At 36.7% G+C, this 23,153-nt stretch overlaps 1 protein-coding gene across 1 annotated transcript in view; it reads right to left on the bottom strand.

Moving 5' to 3' along the window:
- The window catches only part of Prp5 (pre-mRNA processing factor 5), a 186,667-nt gene that overhangs the window by 35,280 nt on the left and 128,234 nt on the right, over positions 1-23,153 (bottom strand). The window contains exons 14-17 of the mRNA XM_089099124.1: positions 14,067-14,182; positions 8,150-8,300; positions 1,739-1,850; positions 230-367 (exon numbers count right to left, since the gene is read on the bottom strand). Of these exons, the coding sequence (XP_088955250.1) occupies positions 230-367; positions 1,739-1,850; positions 8,150-8,300; positions 14,067-14,182 (517 nt within the window). The remainder of the gene's footprint in view (positions 1-229; positions 368-1,738; positions 1,851-8,149; positions 8,301-14,066; positions 14,183-23,153) is intronic.

Below are 23,153 nucleotides of genomic sequence, written 5' to 3'. Positions count from 1 at the left end.
ATCGTTATTCAAAGATAAAGGAACGTAAAGCCTATAGAAAGATTTCAAGGAAACATGTGCTCCCCTTGGATACAAGCTTGAAAAGAGATTTTACACTTTTACCTTTATATAGACCAGTAGGAGAGTTTGTTTTCGTTTTTTTTTTTTTTTTTTTTTTTGTTTAGGTAAAAGAAGGTATCAACAATTACGATTTTTCATGAGCAACAGGCTTAGAGAAAAAATAACTCACCAGCAACTCCTGCAGGGGTTGGTTGACCGGCTGGGAGTCCAGTTTTGATTTCGTGGACAGTCTTTTTCATAACCATCAACTTATCAATTTCTTTATCAATATTCGTTTCAATGTCTTCGTCATCAGAATCTTGAAGACCTTAAAAATAGAAGAGACAAATTTAAAATTCGAACATGATAATTATCAATAAAAAAAGAGAGAGAGGGAGAGAGAGGAGAGAGAGAGAGAGAGAGAGAGAGAGAGAGAGAGAGAGAGAGAGAGAGAGAGAGAGAGAGAGAGAGAGAGAGAGAGAGAGAGAGAGAGAGAGAGAGAGAGAGAGAGAGAGAGAGAGTCACCCATGGTTATCGATTTTTAAGGAATAATTGTATCGCGTTTCTTGTGTTATTATTGTGCCTCTATTCATATTAAGAAATATTATACATCAAGTATTAAATATGAATTATCTATGTTATGAATTTAATTTTTTGTTTTATTGATCAACTACCGGTTTTTTGGTCCTTTTTTATATACTCCGTTAGTCACTTGTATTTATAACGGGCAATAAATAAATTTAATTCAAACCATTAAACATACAAATAATCAGGATGCGTCTCCCGAGCTCTTATTTGGAAAAACATTTAGCACCCAAGCTGTTCATTCAAGGGCCCCAAATCTGAAACATGTAATTCCTGCCAGGTCTCCCAAACTGATCAGGTTAGTTATCAAAAACTACAGACTGCATAAACCTCTTACAAAATTATACCAAAAACGCCAAGAAAAACCTAGTAGGGCTATTTATAAGAAACAGGAGACAGTCTATTCAAAGTAAAATACACAAATTGCTTCCTTAGTAAACAAAATTTGATGGAGGTCTGAGAGTTTGGATTGTATTGGCAGGGAACTTTCTCGTGGAAGTGCTTCACAGTGGCACAGTTGGGATAAAATATTTTTGACTTTTTAATTCGTCTGTTCATAATATTTGCAGCAGATTGAAGACAGTTGTTCCGCCATTATTTTTAAATACTGATATTTCAAAAATTTTGGTTTATGGATTAGTGGATTCTACTTTACAAAGCTCACTGATCAGATTTACCGGACCTTTCCTGAGATCTCTATCCTCCCATTAAAACCTCAGTTACTAGAGCCTTGTATCTGACACGTAAGCAGAGATGTTGGGCTTTCAGGCTCATACTTTCTTCCCTCTAGAATTTCAAAACTCAAAAGATGCTTTTTAATCGACTATATTTTCTATACAACTCACCTGTTTTTTTCATTTTTACAATTTGCCCCCCCCCAAGAAAAATTATCGGCGTGCGTACCTGCAGTATACCTTGGGTTAAGTCATTTCCAGTATTTTTTCTAGTATGTCGATTTTAAAAGAGAATTATAAATAAACTATTATTGTTTAAGTGCTTGTGGATTTCGGGGTTTTGAACTTCATATTTTTTTTCATCATTGCTTGAAATCGAACGTCATATTCTCTCCAATAGCTTTTAAGCTTTCCGTAGCCTTTAATAAAAAGCTACTTACCCAGTGCAGCTTTTTGAATGTCTTTTTTACTTTTTGCCGCTTTTTCTTCTTCCACATCAAACCTGAAACCTTTGCCAGAAAATCCTCCACCAGTTCGAACTTTCTTTCCTTCCTAAAAATAAACCGAGTAAGGAACAAAACTAGAGATTTGCTTAAATACAGTTTTCACAAAGGAAACATTCCTCCAAAACAGCCACCTAAGCAAAATCTGATACGCTTTCCAAAAATTACCCTGTCACATACAAAAAATTTGAGAATCAGCAAAATTGGAAATACTTCAGCCTTTTCACTCGATATGTACTTATGCTGGGATTGACATACAAAATAGATATGTTTAAGCAGCAGAGCACATTCGGATTAAAAACCAAATTTCTAGACACACGCCAAAGAAATTTTGAAAATAGGCATTTGAATCACTCAGAAAGAATAATTTTATAAAAATAAATAGCAGAGAAAGTAAAAAAAGAAAACCCTTTGGAGCTACTTATAATCCTAATGCATTAACCAACTGGTGAAAAAAATATCGGCGAGTTGTAGTTGATTCTTTGTGCTTGGGTAAAGAGAAGGCTTTAAATCGTAATTTAATCTAACTTCTTAAATTGGCTTCAAACAAACTATTTAGAGCTTTCTCATTTTTAAATATCAATCCTTAATTTCGGAGAATATCCTTGCGAATATATAAACTTGAGACTCAATCAGGCGCTTTGATGGTGAAACCTAACGAAATATATAAAAAAACATAAGACTTGATCAGGTTGACTTCTGAAAGATTTGCTAAATATAATTTCCCACAGAAATTGTCCAAAGCATGGAAAATTAGTGTTTTGGGTGCAGAGATGACTTCAGTGACCAGCAGTATAAAGTAAAGACACATATTTCAAGAAAGTATAGCAATAAGAATAGTGCAAATTTCCTAGTAAGGAACAAATGTAACAACTAAATAGAGCATAGCATATATTAAATACGTGACCTAACCTAGATACCTTTCCCCCCCCCTAAACCCCCCAAAACCCCAGTTTTATATCGTATACGCAATGAAAAACCCGCTATCATTGCCAAATCGAAAGCGATTATCATATCGAAAACGGGTTTTATCATTGCCTACTCTACAGCGGTTAACCCTAGAGGCCCATATAATGGGAAAGTACCAAAAAATAATACATTTTGAAATAGGACGACCGACCGTTTCAACAATATGATGTTACCTAAAATAGTCTATAAACTAAAGTACTAAAAATGTCCATTTGTAGACATTAGGCATTCTTCCCCCATAAAAAGATCCAATCACCCTCCCCTATTAATATCACTGAATAAACGGTCCGTTACAAACGTTTATTTTGTACTACCGACATAATATTTTAGAGACAAACGAGGCATCACTCGGCAGTATGTCCTCCGACACTGAAAGGTTGTAACATTAGCTTTTCAACAATCATAAACCAATTGACTATCAGATTGACCATACTTTTACCCTATCGGGCCAAAATTATTGATGTGCGACAGATCGTGGCATAAATCAGCATCTTCCTGTGGCGTGGTCACTTTTGTTACTTAAAAAGGACATTAAAGCATAAAATTTACGATAAAACTAGTCTCCTTTTGATACTCTAGGACCACCAGTTTCCTACAGTGATCCCTTGGTGAAAATAATAAAAAACATTCGGGACTATCCTTCTCGGGAAAAATACGAAAGTTGCATTTTTGAAAATAGAAACTTGAAACCTCGGCTACGGGGTTTCTAGCCATGATAAATTTTTTCCTGTTCTTTATTTCAAGGTTAAACATCTTCCCTAAACCAAGCAGAAGTAAAGTCATATGCTAATTCAAACTTAATACAAAAATAACTTACTATGAATGGGTCAATGAAACCCAATACGACCAAACAATAGAAATATATTAATAACAATAGAATAATTATAGCAAAAGGCTGGAGTTCCAAAAATAAGTTTATTCTTTACTGAAAAGAGCACCATGGCCCTTTTATACGGATAATTTCTCCTCATTTAAATCTATAATATCGATCTTTCTTACGATTAAAAAGAAACTTATTTTTCTTGACATACAAAAAGAAAATACGGTCGTTTCAAAATCGAGACGATGAAACTCGGCGACATATCTGATCAGAGGTAATTTTTCGTCTTGAAATTTGAGGTCCTTATCCATTAACTCCCACAATATACGTTTTATCATTACATTTATCATTAATTACAAAATCTATTCCGAAAACCCGGTAGTAACATCCACAGTAACATTGATACCATACCTAGGGGTGTAAAATAACAGCAATCCATCTTAACTGACTTCATTTAAACAAGTTGAATTCCATCACTGCTCCACTTTCTCCTTCAGAACAAAAACAAGGCCATAGACAGGGTAAAAAACAAAGACGGTCCAGCAACCAGTGAGAAAAATAAATTTGACAAGATAAAGGGAACATAGCTTTTGTGTAAATTTTCTCCGCTTTCCTCAGCACAGATTATTAGTTTACTGAAGAGACAAAGAGTATCAGAGAAAAGCGTGCTTCAGCAAAATATGACGTGCCTTGGAGAACTATTGAATTGAAGAAGATTAAGCCTTCAAAATTGATTTTATGGTTACATCTTACTTTAAACCAACTCTTTTGAGGATAGAAAGATTAATGATATAGAGTTATATTCATCAAGTTCTGACACAATACTTAGCTGAAATGAAATTATGCATGAAGAAGTGAATTGTCATTGAGATGACTTATAAAACTCGAAACTACGACTAGACCTTGATTTTAAAAGTCTTATTGAATAGTAAACAATGATTACAAAGATTAAACATGCAAAATTAGATTATTAGAGAGTTGCCAAAAAAAAAAAAAAATTCTCAAACAATGTTAAAGACAAAACTCCACATATACTGACGTTACAACCTCAAAAAGCGCCCATAAAGGATATAGAATATATCAAGACGAGTCCCAAAAAAAGATATTTTCTACTTTGCCAAAGAAGGAGACAGATTTAAATATAAATAATTACAACGGTAAATACAGTTCTTTGCTAGAAAAGTTTTATTGTGCTACTGAAACTAAAAAAGTAATCAGAGCTTTCATCATCAACAGTTTTGCTCATCGTTGTTTTTTCTTTTTTTTTTATATTGATATTTTAGTTTTTATTTTTTTAGAAAGGAGAGGTGAACTTCCTCTTTTAACGGCGGATTGAAAAATAAGCTTAATTTAATTTAATTCGTAAAAATAGCACACGATGGTAGCAAGGTTCTTTTCTTTTTTCATTTTTTTTTCATGTGAATTAAACTCAGACAAGATTAACCTCAGACATTATATCAGACATTAAATCAGACATTATAAATGCCAACAGTGATGAAAAATCCAAAATGCAAAAAAAGCATTTTTCATAAAAAAAAAATTAATTCTAAACGAGAACAATACAAATTAAAGAAAAAAATAGAAAAAGGAGAGAAAATGGGATGATTTAAGGTGACCCAAAAATATGAAAAATATCAGTTAAAATATTCTGGAACATCAATATCGACTATCACCGACAAGAGAAATGCAGTACAAAAATGGAATCCTTTGGAATACCACACGTAACTGCGTACATCACGGAGCTGAGAATAGATTACTCTACACCCGCAGCTACCGACCAGACAAATATTTTAAACAAGGCTGAAAAAATTAGGCGTTGGGAATATTTAAGAAAACGGCAGCAACCCTGAAACTTCTGTATAAAGACTGAATTACACATAGTACAAAAAAGGTAAAGCCGAGTTTGCTTTCCCCAGGATCTAGACTTAATAGCAAATTTACAAGTTCTACGAAAACCATAAACTTTCAAATTACGGCAACTGTCTTGGCAGCCTTCCACGTAATTTTAAAAAAGAAGATCAAACATATATTTTGAGTTATTCTTAAGTTGTTTAAGCTTCAATATTGGGCATTTACAATCATTTCAGAAACGTGATTGGTAAATTTTTTAGACCTTTAAAGTGCAGAAATAGAGAAAATTCTCCTATTTTGAGAAAACACCCTGGTACTTCTAATAAACTTGAGACATTTCGAAGAATGACCTATAAAGAGGAGAAAATACACTACTCTAAAACAGGGAAACGCCAGACCTGAATTTAAATTTACGTGGTTGGGTATTTACCAATTCACCAACCATGGTTGGGTAATTGCAAGTTCGCGTGGGTAAATTGCAGAATACGCGCAAAATACTTTCTTTGAAATCCATAACTCTGTTTAACTGAGACCTTTCTAAAAAGTTTCCCCCAAGACCCCAATTTACCCTCGACTTAAGCAGCCGTAGAGGAAGCTACCAGAAAGTGTGTTGCACTTTGTTTATGAGTACTACATTAGCTGCTCTCCCTCCATCCCATTCTCCCTTATGATTTCCAATTTACTGCATTAAGATCTTGCCCATCTTAATTTCATTTTTTATCCCTATTCATTGTTATTTAATATCGGTGTTCAATGTTTTTTTTTAAATCTATTTTTAATTTTTTCATTATTTTCCCCGTCCCACCTTTGGTTCATTTTCCACCCTTAATGTATGATTCCTGATGGTTACTTGCTTCTTTTTCAACCAATTTTGTCTTTTTCTTCTTTTTTTCCCATTGGAAGATCTTTGTCTTATCCTTGTTAAGTCCATACTATTTGGGCTAAAACTTAAAACTAAATTTAAAAAACATAAATTATAATAATAAAAGTTGTTTCTTTGTAACCCCGCCCCTTCATTTCCTTTTCATCTAGAAACATGTATATATGATACCGCCAAAACTTTTAAACATTCTCAAATTTTTTTAGTATTTAAACAAGACCTCAGATAATTCTATTTTCCATGTATTGACGTTATTTTGTTATTGTTTAAAGCCCTTCATGATAAAAGAGGCTTTTCACCATTCCCTTCTTCCCAAAAGAGAAAAAAGTAGACTTTTCCTTTTTGATTCTGGAACATCAATATCGACTATCACCGACAAGAGAAATGCAGTACAAAAATGGAATCCTTTGGAATACCACACGTAACTGCGTACATCACGGAGCTGAGAATAGATTACTCTACACCCGCAGCTACCGACCAGACAAATAATTGAAACAAGGCTAAAAAAATTTGGCCTTGGGAATATTTAAGAAAACGGCAGCAACCCTGAAACTTCTGTATAAAGACTGAATTACACATAGTACAAAAAAGGTAAAGCCGAGTTTGCTTTCCCCAGGATCTAGACTTAATAGCAAATTTACAAGTTCTACGAAAACCATAAACTTTCAAATTACGGCAACTGTCTTGGCAGCCTTCCACGTAATTTTAAAAAAGAAGATCAAACATATATTTTGAGTTATTCTTAAGTTGTTTAAGCTTCAATATTGGGCATTTACAATCATTTCAGAAACGTGATTGGTAAATTTTTTAGACCTTTAAAGTGCATAAATAGAGAAAATTCTCCTATTTTGAGAAAACACCCTGGTACTTCTAATAAACTTGAGACATTTCGAAGAATGACCTATAAAGAGGAGAAAATACACTACTCTAAAACAGGGAAACGCCAGACCTGAATTTAAATTTACGTGGTTGGGTATTTACCAATTCACCAACCATGGTTGGGTAATTGCAAGTTCGCGTGGGTAAATTGCAGAATACGCGCAAAATACTTTCTTTGAAATCCATAACTCTGTTTAACTGAGACCTTTCTAAAAAGTTTCCCCAAGACCCCAATTTACCCTCGACTTAAGCAGCCGTAGAGGAAGCTACCAGAAAGTGTGTTGCACTTTGTTTATGAGTACTACATTAGCTGCTCTCCCTCCATCCCATTCTCCCTTATGATTTCCAATTTACTGCATTAAGATCTTGCCCATCTTAATTTCATTTTTTATCCCTATTCATTGTTATTTAATATCGGTGTTCAATGTTTTTTTTTAAATCTATTTTTAATTTTTTCATTATTTTCCCCGTCCCACCTTTGGTTCATTTTCCACCCTTAATGTATGATTCCTGATGGTTACTTGCTTCTTTTTCAACCAATTTTGTCTTTTTCTTTTTTTTTTCCCATTGGAAGATCTTTGTCTTATCCTTGTTAAGTCCATACTATTTGGGCTAAAACTTAAAACTAAATTTAAAAAACATAAATTATAATAATAAAAGTTGTTTCTTTGTAACCCCGCCCCTTCATTTCCTTTTCATCTAGAGACATGTATATATGATACCGCCAAAACTTTTAAACATTCTCAAATTTTTTTAGTATTTAAACAAGACCTCAGATAATTCTATTTTCCATGTATTGACGTTATTTTGTTATTGTTTAAAGCCCTTCATGATAAAAGAGGCTTTTCACCATTCCCTTCTTCCCAAAAGAGAAAAAAGTGGACTTTTCCCCCATAACAAACGACCATTGCATGAACAAAAGAAAGAAAAAAACGGAAAGAATGCTTACAGCTTCTTGCTTTGTCTTATAGTCCTCGAATAATTTCTTCAAATCTTCTGGCACTGGGGAATCAGAGAGCTCAAGAGCTTTGATAATATCTCCAGCATTCCTTCCTTGATCTGGTTGGACAAATGTATAAGAATATCCTCGGTTTCCAGCACTGTAAGATATTTTACAATATAAAGTCTTTGAGCCCAAATAAATAATTGGAAGTCTAGAAAAGGTCTCTAGCAAAGGTGAAAAAAAATATGGTCTTTGGAGGGGTGGGGATTCAATTCCCTCACCTATGAAAAAAAATCTGTAAACTTAATTGCTATAGAAAGCTATGACAGCTATCAGCTAATAGCTCCCTATTAGCTAATAGCTAATAGGGATCGTTCACTAGGCCAAGATTGTCAGAGCTTGCCAAGGTCATATTCTGAAACAATAACACGTACCCAAGTAAATCAAAAGACACTATGTACATCTGAGTGTTTAAATTTATTTACAATATCTCGAGAATGACCTGGAGGACCGAGTGGAAACTATACGAGTTGAACTTGGAGGACGAGTTGACTATATGCATCCATGTCATTAAAATCGCATACCTGCAATAACTCGGGAACGGCTATGGGGAAGGAGTTGAAATTTAGAGGTGCCGTCGGAGAAAGGAAGGGAGTAGGGAGAGGGGGGGCAAGGGACTTCAAATGCTGTATTGGGGGGAGGGATAAAAATTGTTGTGTCCAATCTACCAAAACATTTGTTTTTGCTATACACTGCTATGGGACGCAAAGTCTATACATGGTTAAGTAAAGAGGCGCCATGTTATCAAAAAGTCCGCAATACCTCGAGAACGGCTCAGGGAATTCAGTTCAAACTATAAAACAGCGGTGCGGTTAAGGGTGGGACATGGGCACACGAACTTTAAATTTTGTGTTGGGGTAACGGGCTAAATATATTTGTGTCCGATTAACATTTTAAAACTATATTCTGCTATCAGACTTAAAATCAATTCACAGCTAAGTAGAAAAGACACTGCGTGGCTCACTGCCTGTTTTCGAAATATTGCATTTCCAATATTTCGGGAACGGTTAGGGAGATCGAGTTAAAATTATCAGAAGGTTTTTGAAGGGGTACTTCGAAATCTCGATTGGGAGAGGGTGCAGAGCAGGGTTAAAATACTTTGTGTCGAATCTGCCAAAAAAGTTTTGGGATTTTCAGCCCCCATGGGACTAGACTCTTTTCACGCTGAAGTAACCACGTATACCAAAAACCATCATATGCACCAAGAGTAACACAACGGGGTATCCGCAAAATCTCCAAAAAACCTTGGGAGATCGGGTAAAAACTTCCGGCGGTGTTAAAGAATCTATTAGATCTATTCTATAGTACAACAATATTATAAAATTAATGCATAAAAATACTTCTGGCCGAAAGTTTTTACTGACTTTTCAAAGCTTTTCCAAATTTTAAATTACAATAGAAAATTTTAATTCTAAAAAAAAAAAAAAAACCGGAAAGTAACTATATAAATACTCCCAACGATAACCAATAATAGAAGGATACCAGCTAAAACCGACCGTAATTTATTAAAGATTAAATTAAACCTAAATTGAGCAGAAATTAAGTCAAAGAATTCAAATCTAAAACTAAAAAAAATTACCATCAATGAAAAAACTAGTCTAAAAACGAAGAATAACTCCTAAATAACTCCTAATAGCCTCCTAAACATTCTAAAGGCTAGTTTCATTTGAACTTTACTGGAAAAAAATATTTTAAACATTCCCTGTTTCTTAATTATAACACAGATAAAAAATTGCTGAGATTTCCGGGAATTAATATTGTTATGTATTCAACGATCATTTTACTTTCACTAGTTGCTTCTAGTAATCTTAATTAATATGGTAATTCTCTTTTCTATTGTCGACGGTTTGACAAATAAATAGAACACTGTTTAAAATAGATATAGCTTAAATTAAAACGAACAAAACTTGATGGTCAGAGGGCTCGAGAGGGAGGTAGGCAGCAGTACCAATCTGATTTGTAAGCGATGGTGAGCTTTGTGATAGATTTTTTTTGTGTTGATATTATGACAGATAAAAACCACACTGCTCGAAATACAGATCATTTTCAGTAAGGTGCAAATGGCGCTCTGGCCATTAGACGGCTTAGGGGGCGATAGTCTGTTACCCCAGTCTGAGGTAATTTATCTTCGCTTTATGTTTGTCTTGATTATCCATTCCAGATCAATCGACTGGATAGCTTTAATTACCTGGGTGATATTATTAGTACAGATGGTGGATGCAGTGTAGATGTAAAAAGTAGAATAACCAAGACACAGGGTATTTTTTCACATTTGAAACAATTTGAAAAAGTAGGAAGACAAGTCTGCAAACCAAGATAAGAATATTGGAAGATATTGTAGTGACAGTGGTTAAGTACGGTTTTGAAACGTGAGTGCCTCGAAAGGCAAGGGGAGATTTTTTAAGTGTTTTACAGAGTCGTCTACGGATAGCTTTAAGTACCTCTTTGACTGACCGTATTTCAAACCACATATTGTAAAAAAAAATGTTGTTTTATCCCACTTTCAAGGCCTATAATAAAAGAAAGGCCGAGATGGATAGAACACGTTTTACGGATGAAGCATGACAGATTGCCAAAGGTTATTCTTTTTCGCCATCGATCTGGGGCCAAATGAGAAGTAGGTCGTGAATCTTTGAATAGGTTAGGGTAGAAAAGGATCAGATGTCTTTATATTTGATCAGAGTGTCAATTGGAGGGAGGGCATTTACCCCCCATCCCTAGATTTTGAATTTGTTTGGGGTATCTTCATTGAAAAAACCGTTTTCGGTATTTTCATTGAAAAATTGAAAAAGAGGAACTTCCAGACCGATTACCCCCCCCCCCTTCGATCCCAAATGTGGAATCCCTTTGGCACAGAGAACGATCCCTGAAATTTTTGAATCATTGAATACCCAAGATCAGAACATGTCCTTCTTTTTCCACTATTAAGCCATCTGTAAGCAACTGGTATCTGCAACAATTGGCAATTTGAGTAATTACGGCACTTTAACCCAGGTACTTTATGGTCCATGTCATTTCCAAGCATAAGTATTGGACCTTTCAACTATTTTGAAACAAAAAATCTCACGATTTTTATAAAGGGGTTTGGAGAGTTATGGGACCGGGTAGCAAAAGAAAGGGCAAAGGAAAGGGACTGGTTGCCCTCGAGTCATTTTTTATTCTTGGTAAAGATACTAGAGCTATCAATTCCTATAATACAGTCACTGAAACGACCCTTGCGTAGAATTATCATCACATGATTCTTCAGGAATAAATATATATATATATATATATATATATATATATATATATATATATATATATATATATATATATATATATATATATATATATATTTAACTACGGAAAAAAAATTATGTCACCTGACTATCCGGCATTTTAAATCTTCACTACATCCACCTTCCTTATTAACAATAATAGCAACAAAGATGAAACTAACCAATCGGTCAATTTTTGTTAAGTCTAATATTACTCTTATCCTCATTTTTCAAGGTAGATTTGTTCCTAATTTAAGTCATATATTCCTTCGATCAGTATTCCTAAATAATCCCTTCGTCCCAATTTAAGATACAGTACAATATTAAATCACAGAAGCCATTACAATAAAATTCATCACTGTTGATACTTTTGTCAAGATGTGACATTTTTTGTTTTTTATCAATGCTTAAGAAAGCCAATTGGCATGACCTACACTTTCGCATTGGTAAAACCTCTTTATTATCTAGTTTGTACATATATCCAAAGCAAGCATGGATGACAAGGAACTTAATGGTTCTTCAACTTAGTTCCAACAGATAGATTTCAAAAGATTCCAAGAGAGATTCCTAGATGTTTCCGTGTTTTTCAAAAAGAGAATTTTTCTAATAAGCCAAAACAGCCCACACTGCAATTCTTTCTTGAGAAAAAGAGAAAAATAAAATTCTGCTAGAGAGAACTTAACACATAGGAAATGAGAAAGGACTAAATAATCGTTAGTTTGTTTGATACTTAAGTGGCGACAAAAACAGTATCTTTGAAAAATATTCCCGTGAAAGATTCAAAACAGAAATAGAAAAACATTTAATATAGCCTGTGGTGGCACAATGGATTGATCTCTGTATGGCAACACGAGGCCTGGGGTTCGATCCCAGTTGCTATAGAGCTCTTTGTGGTCAACAAACCTGATTAGTCCATAGAGTAGACATATCCAAAATAAAAAAATATTACATCATTCACGTGTGCGAAAGCGGCAGAATTCAAAAAATATTTATTTTTGAGGTATCAATACTGATTAGCTTTGTGGGGGACGGGGATCCTATATATCATAATATTCATTATTTTAGCAGCTTGAAGTGATCCTTGGATGACCATGTCTTAAGTATAAAAAATGGCAGAATTTTCATCAATATTCACTTTCTGTTTCAGTTACTGAAATAATAGCTAGCCTGAAACAAACTTGGCTCTTTATAGCAGATCCATAGTTCTAAAATAGCGCGTGTGGGAATGACGAACCGTTAGAATCGTCCAAACAGGTTTTCCACGACCTTCCATTTTTTTCTTTCTGTTTAGGCAGTGTAACTCGGGAAAAATTCGGCGTAAAGATTCAGGATCGTGCAAAAAAAAGGGCAAGCGAAGGTTTGCATAAGTCGAACAATTATTTTCACCGCTGAAACTAAAAAACCAAAATTTTTATTATTCTACAAAGATGACATCATTAAAGAAAAGCTAGTGACCAGCTAATGCAGCAAATGGTATTCTCAGTTTACGACGAAATAGGCTGTACTGTCTAAATCGTCAAGCCCCAACAGTTATATATATTATATATAACTGTTATATATTTCCTATTACATCCACATATATTTCCATTTTTGTCACTTTCAAAAATGTGAAAAAAATACTAACTAACACGATTTTTGGTACACAAGTCAATCAGGGCTAAAACGTTAGGAAAGAACTGCAGAAGATACCGTACACTCCTTTTTAATGGTAATAAATTAATTCTTACATCAAACATAATAAAGCCGACTTAAAACTTAATTAAAAAAACGAAATTATATGAGCTTTCCGCTGATACTCATATAACATACTAAAAACAATCATAATTATCGGCAATCTTGCTACTTCTCTCGTATGATTTTACAAAAGGGTAAATATTAGCTGGCCAAAGAACAATAACTAAGTTAAGAGTCAATTTCCAATGAGACAGAGGTAAAGAGAGAAGGGAGAGAGGGACAGAGAGAGAGAGAGAAAAAGGGAGAAAAAAAGAGAGAGAGAGAGAGAGAGAGAGAGAGAGAGAGAGAGAGAGAGAGAGAGAGAGAGAGAGAGAGAGAGAGAGAGAGAGAGAGAGAGAGAGAGAGAGAGAGAGAGAGAGAGAGAGAGAGAGAGAGAGAGAGAGAGAGAGAGAGAGAGAGAGAGAGAGAGAAAGGGGGAGAGAGAGAGAGAGAGAGAGAGAGAGAGAGCAAGAGAAAATCGGTCCCCCAGACAATGACACCCAAAATAGGGGGACAAATTCTTTTCAAGTCTTTTAGAAAAAACTTTTTCCCCGATTAGAATCAAACTTGCAAGAATTGTTGAGTGAACTAGCGGCAACAAACCTTTTTTTTTTAGAAGAAAAGGGGTGTTAGGGGGGCCCACAAGTAGGCTAAAAAAAACTTTTTGTCCCCGATCAGTTTGAAAAGTCGTAAGTCGCTGGGTCGAAGAAACCTAATACGAGATCGTATTCAAACTTACCCTTTACTTTTCGTTGCAAATCTTTTATTTTATTTCCATTATTACCATAATTTTAATAAACCAACAGCGACACTGATACATACAATGATACTGGAACATACTGGTGCTATTTTCTCCAAACTTTATTGTCCAAATTTAAAAAAAAAGAAATTACCGGCCAGTTCTTCCGACCCGATGCACATAGTCTTCATAGTGGTTGGGGCAATCATAGTTTACAACCAAAATTAGGTGTTTGACGTCTAGTCCTCGTGCTGCAACTGATGTGGCCACCTACAAGTACAAGTCGTCAATTATTAGGCCTGGATTCAATGGGATAGTACCCTTTTTAATAGTCGAAAGTGATTGAAGGGCAATTATCCCCCCTCTCACGCACACCTTTTCCCTTTTTGGAAATTCAAAGGGCTAGTACCCTTTTTAATAGTCGAAAGTGATTGGAGGGCAACTAGCCCCACCCCACTCCCATCATTTCCCCAAACACATCCAATCAAAATTTTGAGATAGCCATTTTGTTCAGCGTAGTTGTTTTCCAGATAGTAAATATGTTTTTGAGGAGGACACTCCCTCACAACCCTCAGGGCAAGGGTTCTAAGTTATGGCCTTGGGGCATATAAGGTTTTAATAGAAGGCGTTGTCTTAAAAACTTCAAAATAGGCTCATACGATTGGAAATTCAAAGGGCTAGTACTCTGTTTAATAGTCGACAGTTATTGGAGGGCAACTAGGTCCCCCATCATTCCCCCAAACACACCCAATCAACATTTTGAGATAGCCATTTTGTTCAGTGTACTTGAGTTCCAGATAAAAAATATGTTTTTGAGGAGGACACTCCCCCACAACCATCAGGGCAAGGGTTTTAAGGTATGCCCTGGGGGCATATAAGGTTTTTATAGAAGGCTTTGCCGTAGAAACTTCTAAAAAGGCTCATTCGATTGGAAATTCAAAGGGCTAGTACCCTTTTTAATAGTCGAAAGTGATTGGAGGGCAACTAGCCCCCCCGCCCTTCATTCCAACAACATCCAATCAAAATTTTGAGATAGCCATTTTGTTCAGCGTAGTTGATTTCCCGATAGTAAATATGATTTTGAGGAGGACACTCCCCCACATCCCTCAGGGCAAGTCTTATAAGTTATGCCCAGGGGGTATATACGGTTTTTAACGAAGGTGTTGTCGTAGAAACTTCAATAAAAGCTCATTCGACTGGCAATTCAAAGGGCTAGTGCCCTTTTTAATAGTCGAAAGTGATTGGAGGGCCACTCGCCCCCCCCACACCCAAGGATTTTAAGTTATGGCCTGGGGACATATAAGGTTTTAATAGAAGGCGTTGTCGTAGAAACTTCAAAACAGGCTCATTCGATTGGAAATTCAAAGGGCTAGTACCCTTTTTAATAGTCGAAAGTGATTGGAGGGCAACTAGCTCCCCCATCATTCCCCCAAACACACCCAATCAACATTTTGAGATAGCCATTTTGTTCAGTGTACTTGATTTCCAGATAAAAAATATGTTTTTGAGGAGGACACTCCCCCACAACCATCAGGGCAAGGGTTTTAAGGTATGCCCTGGTGTCATATAAGGTTTTTATAGAAGGCGTTGCCGTAGAAACTTCAAAAAAGGCTCATTCGATTGGAAATTCTAAGGGCTAGTACCCTTTTTAATAGTCGAAAGTGATTGGAGGGCAACTAGCCCCCCCGCCCTTCATTCCAACAACATCCAATCAAAATTTTGAGATAGCCATTTTGTTCAGCGTAGTTGATTTCCGGATAGAAAATATGTTTTTGAGGAGGACACTCCCCCACATCCCTCAGGGCAAGGGTTTTAAGTGATGCCCTGGGGGTATATAAGGTTTTTAAAGAAGGAGTTGTCGTAGAAACTTCAATAAAAGCTCATTCGTCTGGAAATTCAAAGGGCTAGTGCCCTTTTTAATAGTCGAAAGTGATTGGAGGTCAACTAGCCCCCCCCCCCACACCCCTCATTCCCCCAAACACATCCAATAAAAATTTTGAGATAGCCATTTTGTTCAGGGTAGTTGATTTCCAAATAAAAAACATATTTTTGAGGAGGACACTCCCCCACAACCCTCAGGGCAAGGATTATAAGTTATGCCCTGGGCATATAAGGTCTTTATTGAAATCTTTGTCGTAAAAACTTGAAAAAGGGCTCATTCGATTGAAATTCAAATGACTAGTACCCTTTTTAATAGTCGAAAGTGATTTTGAGGGCAACTAACCCCCCTCTCACGCCCACCTTTTCCTTTTTTGGAAATTCAAAGGGCTAGTACCCTTTTTAATAGTCGAAATTGATTGGAGGGCAACTAGCCCCACCCCACGCCCATCATTTCCCCAAACACATCCATTCAAAATTTGGAGATAGCCATTTTGTTCAGCGTAGTTGTTTTGAAGATAGAAAATATGTTTTTGAGGAGGACACTCCCCCACAACCATCAGGGCAAGGGTTTTAAGTTATGCCCTGGGACATATAAGGTTTTTATAGAAGGCGTTGTCGTAGAAACTTCAAAACAGGCTCATTCGATTGGAAATTCAAAGGGCTAGTACCCTTTTTAATAGTCGAAAGTGATTGGAGGGCAACTAGCCGCCCCGCCATCATTCCCCCAAACACACCCAATCAACATTTTGAGATAGCCATTTTGTTCAGTGTACTTGATTTCCAGATAAAAATATGTTTTTGAGGAGGACACTCCCCCACAACCATCAGGGCAAGGGTTTTAAGGTATGCCCTGGGGGCATATAAGGTTTTTATAGAAGGCGTTGCCGTAGAAACTTCTAAAAAGGCTCATTCGATTGGAAATTCTAAGGGCTAGTACCCTTTTTAATAGTCGACAGTGATTGGAGGGCAACTAGCCCCCCCGCCCTTCATTCCTCCAACAACATCCAGTAAAAATGTTGAGATAGCCATAGTTTTCACTGCAGTTAATTTCCAATTATAATGTATATTTTTGAGGTTGTCAATTCAGTGTCTCTCTCGGGGGGAGGAAGACAATCAATACCGTGGGGATACATAATGCTTCTAAAGAAGGTGATGTTATAGAGCCTGTAATAAAAGACCTTTCAACTTGAGCTTCAAAGAGCTAGTGCCCTTTTTAATAGTCGAAAGTGATTGGAGGGCTACTAGCCCCCCCCCCACACCCATCATTCCCCCAAACATATCCAATAAAAAGTTTGAAATATCCATTTTGTTCGGGGTAGTTGATTTCCAGATAGAAAACAAATTTTTGAGGAGGACACTCCGCCCCAGCCCTCGGGGTAAGGATTATAAGTTATGCCCTGGGCATATAAGGTCTTTATTGAAATCTTTGTCGTAAAAACTTGAAAAAGGGCTCATTCGATTGAAATTCAAATGACTAGTACCCTTTTTAATAGTCGAAAGTGATTTTGAGGGCAACTAACCCCCCTCTCACGCCCACCTTTTCCTTTTTTGGAAATTCAAAGGGCTAGTACCCTTTTTAATAGTCGAAATTGATTGGAGGGCAACTAGCCCCACCCCACGCCCATCATTTCCCCAAACACATCCATTCAAAATTTGGAGATAGCCATTTTGTTCCAGCGTAGTTGTTTTGAAGATAGAAAATAGGTTTTTGAGGAAGACACTCCCTCACAACCCTCAGGGCAAGGGTTTTAAGTTATGGCCTGGAACATATAAGGTTTTTATAGAAGGCGTTGTCGTAGAAACTTCAAAACAGGCTCATTCGATTGGAAATTCAAAGGGCTAGCACTCTTTTTAATAGTCGAAAGTGATTGGAGGGCAACTAGCCGCCCCGCCATCATTCCCCCAAAAACACCCAATCAACATTTTGAGATAGCCATTTTGTTCAGTGTACTTGATTTCCAGATAAAAATATGTTTTTGAGGAGGACACTCCCCCACAACCCTCGGGGCATAGGTTGTAAGTTATGCCCGGGGAGCATATAAGTTTTTAAAAGAAGGCGTTTCCGTAGAAACCTATGAACTGGCTCTTTCCAATAGAAATTCAATGGGCTAGTGCCCTTTATAATGGCCAAAAGCGATTGTAGGGCAACAAACCCCCCCGCCCATCATTCCCACCACATTCGGTAAAAATTTTTAGATAGGTAAAGGGCTCCGTGTTGATGATTATAAGGTGTAAAATATATTGCGGTGAAGAACGATCCCCCATATCTCAGAGATCCCGGATAGTAGGTTGTGCTCTGGGGGCATAAAAGGCTTCTAAAGAAGGCGTTTTTGTCGGGACTTCTATAAAAGCTGTTTCAATAGGCAATTTAACAGGATATTGCGCTTTTTAATAGCTGAAAGAGATAGAAGGGCAACTAGCCCCCCCCCCCCCCACCCCTCATTCCCCCAAACACATCCAAACAAAAGTTTGAGGTATCCATTTTGTTCAGGATAGTTGATTTCCAGATAGAAAACATATTTTTGAGGAGGACACTCCCCCACAACCCTCAGGGCAAGGATTATAAGTTATGCCCTGGGCATATAAGGTCTTTATTGAAATCTTTGTCGTAAAAACTTGAAAGAGGGCTCATCCGATTCGAAATTCAAAGGGCTAGTACCCTTTTTAATAGTCGAAAGTGATTTTGAGGTCAACTCACCCCCCTCTCACCCCCATTACTCCTCCTAATAACACCCATCAAAATTTTTAGAGAGTTAGTGTGTTTAACGTAGTTGAAAGTTTTGAAACTTTGGTCACCCGGAAAGGAAGAACCTCCCCCTACAGCCCTCGGGAACTGGGTTGTAAGTTATTCCCTGGGGACATATAAAGCTTTTATAGAAAGCCTCGTTGTAGAAACTACAAAAGGGCTCATTCAATTGGAAACTGAAAGGGCTAGATTCTTTTTTAATGGTTGAAAGTGATTGGAGAGCGACTTATACCCCTCTGTTGCCCACCATTTTCCCAAACACATCGAATTAAAATTTTGAGACATCCATCTTGTTCAACGTAGTTGAAAGTTCTGGAAATTTTGTCTTTTAGGAGGATAACCCCCTCAGAGCCCTCAGTGCAAGGCTTGTAAGTTATGCCCTGGGGGGCATATAAAGTTTTTATTGAAAGCGTTGTCGTAGAAACTTCAAAAGGGCTCATTCGATTGGAAATTCAAAGGGCTAGTACCCGTTTTAATAGTCGAAAGTGAATGGAGGGCAACTAGCCCCACCCCACGCCCATCATTCCCCCAAACACATCCATTCAAAATTTTGAGATAGCCATTTTGTTCAGCGTAGTTGTTTTCCAGAAAGAAAATATGTTTTTGAGTCGCCACTTAAGTATCAAACAAACTAACGATTATTTAGTCCTTTCTCATTTCCTATGTGTTAAGTTCTCTCTAGCAGAATTTTATTTTTCTCTTTTTCTCAAGAAAGAATTGCAGTGTGGGCTGTTTTGGCTTATTAGAAAAATTCTCTTTTTGAAAAACACGGAAACATCTAGGAATCTCTCTTGGAATCTTTTGAAATCTATCTGTTGTAACTAAGTTGAAGAACCATTAAGTTCCTTGTCATCCATGCTTGCTTTGGATATATGTACAAACTAGATAGTAAAGAGGTTTTACCAATCCGAAAGTGTAGGTCATGCCAATTGGCTTTCTTAAAATTTTGAGACATCCATTTTGTTCAACGTAGTTGAAAGTTCTGGAAATTTTGTCTTTTAGGTTCATAACCCCCTCAGAGCCCTCAGTGCAAGGCTTGTAAGTTATGCCCTGGGGGGCATATAAAGTTTTTATTGAAAGTGTTGTCGTAGAAACTTCAAAAGGGCTCATTCGATTGGAAATTCAAAGGACTAGCACCCTTTTTAATAGTCGAAAGTGATTGAAGGGCAACTAGCCCCACCCCACGCCCATCATTCCCCCAAACACATCCAATCAAAATTTTGAGATAGCCATTTTGTTCAGCGTATTTGTTTTCCAGATAGAAAATATGCTTTTGAGGACGAAACTCCCTCACAACCCACAGGGCAAGGGTTTTAAGTTATGGCCTGGGGGGCATATAAGGTTTTTATAGAAGGCGTTGTCGTAGAAACTTCAAAAAAGGCTCATTCGATTGGAACTTCAAAGGGCTAGTACCCTTTTTAATAGTAGAAAATGACTGGAGGGCAACTAGCCCCCCCCCCCCCACCCATCATTCCCCCAAATACATCCAATCAAAATTTTGAGATAGCCATTTTGTTCAGCGTACTTGTTTTCCAGATAAAAAATTAAAAAAAACGAAATTATATGAGCTTTCCGCTGATACTCATATAACATACTAAAAACAATCATAATTATCGGCAATCTTGCTACTTCTCTCGTATGATTTTACAAAAGGGTCAATATTAGCTGGCCAAATAACAATAACTAAGTTAAGAGTCAATTTCCAATGAGACAGAGGTAAAGAGAGAAGGGAGAGAGGGACAGAGAGAGAGAGAGATAAAGGGAGAAAAAGAGAGAGAGAGAGAGAGAGAGAGAGAGAGAGAGAAAGGGGGAGAGAGAGAGACAGGGGGAGAGAGAGAGAGAGAGAGAGAGAGAGCAAGAGAAAATCGGTCCCCCAGACAATGACACCCAAAATAGGGGGACAAATTCTTTTCAAGTCTTTTAGAAAAAACTTTTTCCCCGATTAGAATTAAACTTGCAAGAATTGTTGAGTGAACTAGCGGCAACAAACCTTTTTTTTTAGAAGAAAAGGGGTGTTAGGGGGGCCCACAAGTAGGCTAAAAAAAACTTTTTGTCCCCGATCAGTTTGAAAAGTCGTAAGTCGCTGGGTCGAAGAAACCTAATACGAGGTCGTATTCAAACTTACCCTTTACTTTTCGTTGCAAATCTTTTATTTTATTTGTTTTCCAGATAAAAAATATGTTTTTGAGGAGGACACTCTCCCACAGCCAAAAGGGCAAGGGTTTTAAGTTATGCCCTGGGGGCATATAAGGTTTTTATAGAAGGCGTTGTCATAGAAACTTCAAAAAAGGCTCATTCGATTGGAAATTCTAAGGGCTAGTACCCTTTTTAATAGTCGAAAGTGATTGGAGGGCAACTAGCTTCCCCCACTCCCATCCGTCTCCCAAACACGTCAACTAAAAATTTTGAGATATCCAAGTGTTTCAGTGGAGTTGATTTCCCATTAGAAAACATGTCTTTCGGAAGGAAACTCCCCCACAACCCTTCAGGCCCGGATTTTAAGTAATCCCCTCGGGGTATATAAGGTTTTTTAAAGAAGGTGTTGTCGTAGAAACTTCAATAAAAGCTCATTCGACTGGAAATTCAAAGGGCTAGTGCCCTTTTTAATATTTGAAAGTGATTGGAGGGCAACTAGCCCCCCCCCCACCCATCATTCCCCAAAACACATGCGATACAAATTTTGAGATAGCCATTTTGTTCAGGGTAGTTGATTTCCAGATAGAAAACATATTTTTGAGGAAGATACTCCCCCACAACCCTCAGGGCTAGGATTATAAGTTATGCCCTGGTGGCATATGAGGTTTTTATTGAAATCTTTGTCTTAGAAACTTGAAAAAGCGCTCATTCGATTTGAAATTCAAATAACTAGTACCCTTTTTAATAGTCGAAAGTGATTTTGAGGGCAACTAACCCCCCTCTCACGCCCACCTTTTCCCCAAACACAACCAATCCAATTTTTTAGATAGCTATTTTATTCAACGTAGTTGAAAGTTTTGGAAATTAGGTCTATAAAGATGACAGCTCCTTCCCCCACAGCCCTCAGGGCAAGGGTTGTAAGTTATGCCCTGGGAGCATATAAAGTTTTTATTGAAAGCGTTGTCGTAAAAACTTCAAAAGGGCTCATTCAATTGGAAATTGAAAGGGCTAGCGCCTTTTTTAATTAAATAAAAAAAACAAGTTTTTTAAACTGAAAGTAAGGAGCGACATTAAAACTTAAAACGAAAAGAAATTATTCCGTATATGAAAGGGGCTGTCCCCTCCTCAACGCCTCGCTCTTTACGCTAAAGTTTGACTCTGTCTCACAAATTTATTTTTAAAAAAATAAAAAACTTTAGCGTAAAGAGCGAGGCGTTGATGAGGGGACAGCCCCTTTCATATACGGAATAATTTATGTTCGTTTTAAGTTTTAATGTCGCTCCTTCCTTTCAGTTTAAAAAACATGTTTTTTTTATTTAATTTCTGATGGTTGTTTAGTTAATGCAGCTTTTATTTTGGCTCACCTTCATTGAATAAGTAAACAAAATTTGCATAAAAATTTTACTTTTCTTATGCTAAATGGGTGTCTCTAAATTTGGTTCTGACGTAATTTACAAATTAACTTACGTAACGAACTTCTATATTCGTATATTTTGCTTCTGGCAAAAAATACAAAGTGGCAGATTTTTGCAGATATGAGTTTGAAACCTACGTTATAGGGTTTTCTGATACGCTGAATCTGACGGTGTGATTTTCATTAAAATTCTTTCACTTTTAGGGGAAGTTTCCCCCCTCTTTAAAAAATCAGGTAAATTTTCTCAGGCCCGTAGCCTTTGATGAGTAATACTAAACTTAATAAAATTCATATATTTAGAATCAGCATTATAAGCCCATTCTTTTGATACATTTATTGACATCAAAGTTCCGTTTTTAAGAGTTTCGATTACTATTGAGCCGTATCGCTTGTTTTTTTTTAATGTTTTTTTTTTATATTACGTATATGTTATTACGTATATGATGGGGTTCTCCCCTTAGTCAATACCACGCTCTTTACATTAAAAGTAAAAAAAAAAAATTTAATTCACAAACCGTTGAATCACAAAGGCCGTTTAATTAGAATGGATAGCTCTTTTGAAAGCAATAAAAAAAAACTGTAGCGTAAAGAGTGAGGTATTGACTTGGGGGAGGACCCCCCCATATACCTAATAATTTCTGTTCATTTTAAGTTCTAATGTTGCTTCTTACTTTCAGTTGACAAAACTTGTTTTGTTTTTTTAATTTAATTTCTGATCGTTTTTTTAAATAATGCTTGGAAATCCGGCGCCCCCTTCATAGAAATGTCCCTTACCCCAAAGAAACATCCTACATGGAAAGATTCTCCCGAGGCACGCGCTGCGCCAGGCCCCCCCCCCCACAGGAAAAAAATTCTTCCTTAAAATGTCTGTATACTTCCCAGTAACCAAGACGATATGTAATCACTGAGCAAAGGTCATAACTCGCAGTCCATTCCCTATGAACTGTAGGGGATTAAGTCAACCTAAAAGATATATGTCTTAGATGTCTAACTACGTTAAAAAAAATATCTATCTCGACATTTTAATTGGGTGATTTTGAGAAAAAATGAGTGTGGGAGGGGGC

This window comes from Artemia sp. Qi Xiang Cuo, chromosome 13 (assembly GCF_049724085.1).
Source record: "Artemia sp. Qi Xiang Cuo chromosome 13, ASM4972408v1, whole genome shotgun sequence".
Lineage (NCBI taxonomy): Eukaryota > Metazoa > Arthropoda > Branchiopoda > Anostraca > Artemiidae > Artemia > Artemia sp. Qi Xiang Cuo.
The sequence above is the reverse complement of the archived record's forward strand: the minus strand, read 5'-3'. Positions and strand labels throughout refer to the sequence as shown.